The sequence below is a fragment of the Zerene cesonia genome, unplaced genomic scaffold, assembly GCF_012273895.1.
Source record: "Zerene cesonia ecotype Mississippi unplaced genomic scaffold, Zerene_cesonia_1.1 Zces_u003, whole genome shotgun sequence".
Taxonomy (NCBI): Eukaryota; Metazoa; Arthropoda; class Insecta; order Lepidoptera; family Pieridae; genus Zerene; species Zerene cesonia.
The window spans coordinates 1467942-1473969 of record NW_024045133.1 but is presented as its reverse complement, the minus strand read 5'-3'; the positions used below and the strand labels follow the sequence as shown (position 1 = coordinate 1473969).

General features: G+C 41.2%; 1 protein-coding gene across 1 annotated transcript in view; it reads left to right on the top strand.

Annotated features, from left to right (window-relative positions):
• Positions 1 to 6028, top strand: part of LOC119838456 — a 14672-nt gene that overhangs the window by 4422 nt on the left and 4222 nt on the right. Inside the window, exons 4-8 of the mRNA XM_038364402.1 lie at positions 262 to 432; positions 1171 to 1860; positions 2238 to 3010; positions 3705 to 3840; positions 4693 to 4816. Of these exons, the coding sequence (XP_038220330.1) occupies positions 262 to 432; positions 1171 to 1860; positions 2238 to 3010; positions 3705 to 3840; positions 4693 to 4816 (1894 nt within the window). The remainder of the gene's footprint in view (positions 1 to 261; positions 433 to 1170; positions 1861 to 2237; positions 3011 to 3704; positions 3841 to 4692; positions 4817 to 6028) is intronic.

Genomic DNA, 6028 nt, shown 5'->3' with positions numbered 1-6028 from the left:
CAGATTCGAAATTCAAATGTAATATTTTTTTATAATTAAGTGTAACAGTATTTATGGCCAGACTAAGTATATATATATCCATAAGGATATCGGCTTTACTGGCCGGCCAGTCGTGTGACTGGTTGAGGATCCTTATTTCGATGAAGGAATTCCACCTTCCTTCCTCCACACAAACATATATCGAACACGATGGGGGAAGGGGAAGGGAGGGAGGGAGGAGGGGGGGGGGTTGATTGATATCTAACACCATAACGTGACTAGGGACGCAATGCAAGACTGGGTGTGCACGTTGCGCACGAAGCTGCACGAGCTGCGCATAATGCCGCGCGGCGAGAACGTGTACGGCGCGCCGCCGGCGGCCGCGCACGCGCGCGCGGCGGCGCGCGACCCCACCTCGCCGCTGCCGCCCACGCCGCCCGTGCCGGTGGACAGGTGAGCTGAATCGCGCTTGCGAAGTTTTTGCAGCTTAGTATATATATGCTTTGTATAATTTGTATGTCATAATTGTGTTTTGTTCGACGTATGAATAATCCCGAATATAAATCAGTTGATTGGTTGTACTTTCTCTACTTTATTACAATGTACCCACAGACACATACAGTATAGTGTAACGAACCTTAATAATTACTTGCCTTTATCTATACTAATATTACAAAGTTAGTTTGTTGGTTTGATTGTACGAACGCGCTAATCTCACGAACTACTGGTCCGATTTGAAAAATTCTTTCAGTGTCACATAGCCCAAATTTGAGAAAGTCTGTAGGCTTTATATGTACCGCTAGTAATTCATATACTTATAAGTAACGAGCCCGACCTACATACGTCATGTTGTTAGCAGCTCGGGACACTGTTTAGGGGCTGCCGCGTGCATGTTCATCTTTACTATATTAGTTTTGTGACAAGCGCGACATTTTTTTTCAGGTTTTACTACGCGATCAAAGGCGTTGTACTACTGTTTTCTGTCTATTTATACTGTGCTAACAATAATGTATTTCTATGTACTGAATAGCTCTTATTTTATATAATTACAAGACTTTTTATATAACCAAATAAGCATCATAACAGCAAATGTAACTTCGTCACTGTGAAAGATTTTCTAAAGCGTTTGTTCAGAATGAAATTAAACTTACTATCCAATATCTCTGAAGAAAATGTTTTTCTATTTTCCAGGGTCCCTGGAATAGAGTTAGGTCCGAATATCCGTCCAATAACCACGCAGAACTCTATAGAGTCTAGTTCGGAACACACAGCCACGTCTACCGTAAACGCAAGCACACACACAAACGCACAAAACGCAAACGGCACACACACAGCCATAAGTACAACACTAAGCGACACCAGGCCGGCTACAACCGTCACACTTAACGACAGCGTCGCATCACTAGCGAACGTCAGAAATGTTAACGTCACCGCGACATCAGTTGACAGCGGCACATCACTAGCCAACGTCAGTGTCAGCAATGCGCTGACAACGCTAGCCAGCGTCAGGAGCCTGCTCAGCGTCAACACGACGAATGTCAACTCGGCGCTCGATGACATTAATGTCACGACGTCGCTGACGAACGTCCGGAACGCGCTGAACAGCATAGTGACGTCAGAAGTTGACATTTCCAACTGGGACGCGCCGTTGTCCCAGCCGAGTACGAGTCGGGACAAAGTCGAGCCGAAAAGCGTCACCAAGATATGTGGACAGAGTGTGTGTTTGGACGATTCGATATTGAAAAGGACCGTGTCGACCAGCGACGATGAATTTTTCACGGAGATGGATAGAGTCAGTGATACGGTGGATAATTTGGACGATTTCGCTTACACGCAGCGGCTGAGCGTGAAGGATGATGGGGAAGATGGAAAGGAAGAGAGGTATGGATTTCTTTCTCACTCTGATGAATCTGTAACTGTTATTTGTAATATATTTAATTTGATTAATATGTGTACCTAATGACAAATATATTATCGAAAGCTTCAAGAAAATGTTACGATTTATTTGAGATTTATGTTTCTCTTTAAGACAAACTTTTGCACAGATAAAAAAAAACATTGTTATTGCAATTTGTATATCAATAATTACTGTTGTTTCCCTGCGCCTTCTCACACCCGTATTATGTTTTTGGTTAAAAGTAGTTACTCAAATGTTACAAACAGACAAATACAATATATATTGTAGTCTTTGTTTTCTTCTATCACGATCACATAAAATTTTTAATATCATTCATAAAAATGTCTCATACTCTTTTCAGTACGCCTCAACGAACAAACATAACAGTGATTCAAGTATCAAACAAAGGCCCCCCGCACACAGCGATTCCCGTATTAGGACCGGAGACGGACGTTTTCGATTTCAACTTCAAACAGAAACTGTCAATCAAACCGAATCAAACGCCGGATTTCGTGAACATAGTCAACACAGAGACGCAAAGCACGGAATATGGCACCGTGTTCGATAAGCCCGAATCGGAATACGGACACATCAGTTTGACAACAACTGTCAGTGTGACAGGTCGGGATGACAAGTCTGACGCAAATGTCAAAGTTAACAGTGACGGCGTGTATGAAAGGCTCTGCATGGCGTCAACGTCAAACGCTTCGCCTTTATCGGTGAGGCGGCTGAGAAATGTAGATAAAACAAGAAAGTCGTCGCTGCCTAATTTGGAATTAGAATCGGCGTACGAATGCCTATTCCCTAGTCAAGATATTGATAACCGTCGAGTGAACGGTGAGGCGAATTCCAATTCGAACGTTCCAATTTTAAATTCGAACTCGCTAGCAATCGTTCCAAATTCAAGTGTGACAAATTCGAACGTTTCCAACTCGAACATTACAAATGCGAATGTGTCGAATGCGAACGTTCCAAATTTAAATTCAATAACGAATGTGTCTAGAACCAATGTAGAATCTAATGATAGGCTAAGGAATCACGTTGAGAGGTCTCATAGTCAAAACGCATATGATATTGGACCAAGAATAAGAGAACGCAGGGTGCAGAATAACAGTCCAAAGAGGGAGAAAAATGGTAAGTAACCCACGGTAATCAAATTAATGTTTTTTTTTTTTCAATACATTCTAAGTGTTTATAGATGTTAATGTATGTGTCACCGTAAGAGTGTAAAAACCGTTATATTATAATCTAACTCGCGAGTTGGTGATCTGTCGACAAATTGTTATCCGTCAACATTTATTTGCAATATTTTTTTTAATGCAATATATGAAATTATGTATTACGCCGAGAATTCACTTTTCCCGAACGTTGGTCAAATACAGGTGGCGAGACGATGGAGCTGTGCTCCAATGTCTGTATATTTAGTTATTGGGCCAGCTTGCACTGGAAAAGTACCGCATCCCCCCCACTAAAAACCGGCGTGAAATAGTAGCATGCTACTGTGTTTCGTTGGTGGGTGCCAGACGTCCCTTTCCTCTTCCTCACTCTTCCCATTCTTTCTTTTCAATCGTCAATCTTTTAGGGAAAGATAAGGGATAAACACCATAAAGCGAGTAGCGCATTCGTAGACTCTACGCCTGCGAATGTTCACGGGCGGTGGTGATCGCTTACCATCAGGCGAACCACCAGTTTAGTTGCCCGCAGACATAAAAATTAGGTGAAACCGACCCTCAACCCAAACTCAAACATTTATTTATTCATTCAATAAGACTTCTTATTGAAGCACTTTTGAATCGTCATAGCACAGTTTTATATTAAATATTTTCAGATAAACCAGCGTCAAACGTGCAACAGAAACCAATATGGCGGCGCGGTCTCACGGAGCTGTCTTTGCTGACGAGGTTGAAGAGCATCGGCTTGAAAAGGTCGGAGAGCCCCACCAGACAGGAGTGCGATGTTGAGAGGTGGGTGAACCAGATCAGGGGGATCAGGGGGAGTGTTTTTTTAAATTTCCCGTTTTAAATTATTTCCTTTCGAACGAATTAGACCTCCTGCGCCCCACTCCCGAACGTAAGATTAGAAGAAAATTTGATTCGAACCGCTCCCCCCCCTTAAACGTAATTTATGGACGTCCACTAAAGGGTCATCAAAAAAGTAACGTCATATGTTATGCGGAGGGAGGGGGAGGGTATCACCAAAAATCACCATATATGTACATTGTGTGACAGGGAGCAGGGGGGGAGGCGCTTTGTGACGTCACATGTTTATCTTATATCTTTAAATGAGCAATTCTTGTATATATATATATATTTATATACAAGAATTGCTACAATATAATTGTTATTATTATTTATAAATATATATAATTGGAATCTCGAAATCTGCTCCAACGATTTTCATGAAATTTAGTATATAGAGGGTCTCGGGGGCGATAAATCGATCTAGCTAGGAATCTTTTTTAGAAAATGTCATATTCGTGTTTTATCGACTTAAACCTAGCGACTCTTCCTGACATTATTGGCGAATAATAATACTATTTTTTGGCGAATAATTAAAGTTCCAGCAGATGGCGTTGTTAAGTAACGAAGTCAATGAGTTTTGAGGAGGAGAGCTTTGAGGTTAGACTAATTGTTTATATTGATTTTGTGTCTTCTTAATGCACGTGTTCACTTAAAAATGCCTAACCGATCTTGGAAAAAACGCTTACAAAACTAATAATAACTTCACGAACTTAATCTAAGTTCACGAAGTTAAACCGAGCAAAGCTCGGTCATCCAGGTACTATTTATAATATGTGTAAATTCAACGTATTACAGATCAGTGACGTCACCAACCAAAGTGGTCCACAGATCTCGCACAGGCGCCAGAGTTGACAGCATCAGGCGGCGGAGCAACTCGCTAAGTAATGGTGAGAATACTTCTTTTTTATTTTTTATATCACAGCGGACAATTGAGCTGGTGGTTCGCCTGTAATAAGCACCGCCCATGAACAGAGCAGAGCACATATTTTAGATATTTTAAAAGGTTATTGGTTCATTCGCATTTGCATCTGTGACGTCACGAAATGGCGGCCGAATCGAACGTTATTCTTAGTACATCTAATATATAAAATTCTCGTGTCACAGTTTTCGTTGCCATACTCCTCCGAAACGGCTTGACCGATTCTTATGAAATTTTGTGTGCATATCGGGTATGTTTGAGAATCGGCTAACATCTATTTTTCATACCTCTAAATGATCAGAGTAAGGCAGAACAGCGTTTGCCGGGTGCAGCTAGTATAATATAGGTATAACACATATCTGTGACCTGGGACTATATATTCTTAGTACATATAATATAGGTATAACACATATCTGCGACCTGGGACTATATATTCTTAGTACATATAATATAGGTATAACACATACCTGTGACCTGGGACTATATATCCTTAGTACATATAATATAGGTATAACACATACCTGTGACCTGGGACGTCACGAAATGGCGCCGAATGATAGTTAATACAAACAAGCTTTCGCCCGCGGCTTGGCCCGCGTGGAATCAGCACATTTGCAAATGATCTATTGACTTTCTATTCCTGTTTTATCCTAAGGGAGCATTTGTTGTATCCTATCATCCAAGTCAGCTCAAACCCTGTCTGTTTATCAAATTTCATCAAAATCCGCTGAGTACTTTCAGTGCGACCGACGGCCGCACATCCAATCAAACATACTATCCTACTTCCTACTTCCTACTATATTATATTATCCTACAAATCCTACTTCCTACTAACATTATACATGTGGAAGTTTGTAAGAATATGTGTGTTTGGGCAACTTTTTATCCCGATATTCCTACTGGATACAGACGTACACGGGTGAAACCGCTGTGCGCAGCTAGTTTATGATATTAGTGTGTATAGTGTATAGTGTATTAGTGTGATAGTGTGCGCTGACTTGGGTGATAGGATACGTTTATCCCGATTAAATGCTCCCCCGAGATAAAACAGGAATCTCTATATCCGGGCGGAGCCGGGAAAAGCGTCTAGCTCTACAATATTAGCGCGAAGTGCGATGTACGAGTAACGTATCAGTATTTTTTTTTTTGTTATGGAAGTTAGTAGTGCGATATGAAACGTACTAACAAATAAAAAAAATCGTGTGTCAGGGC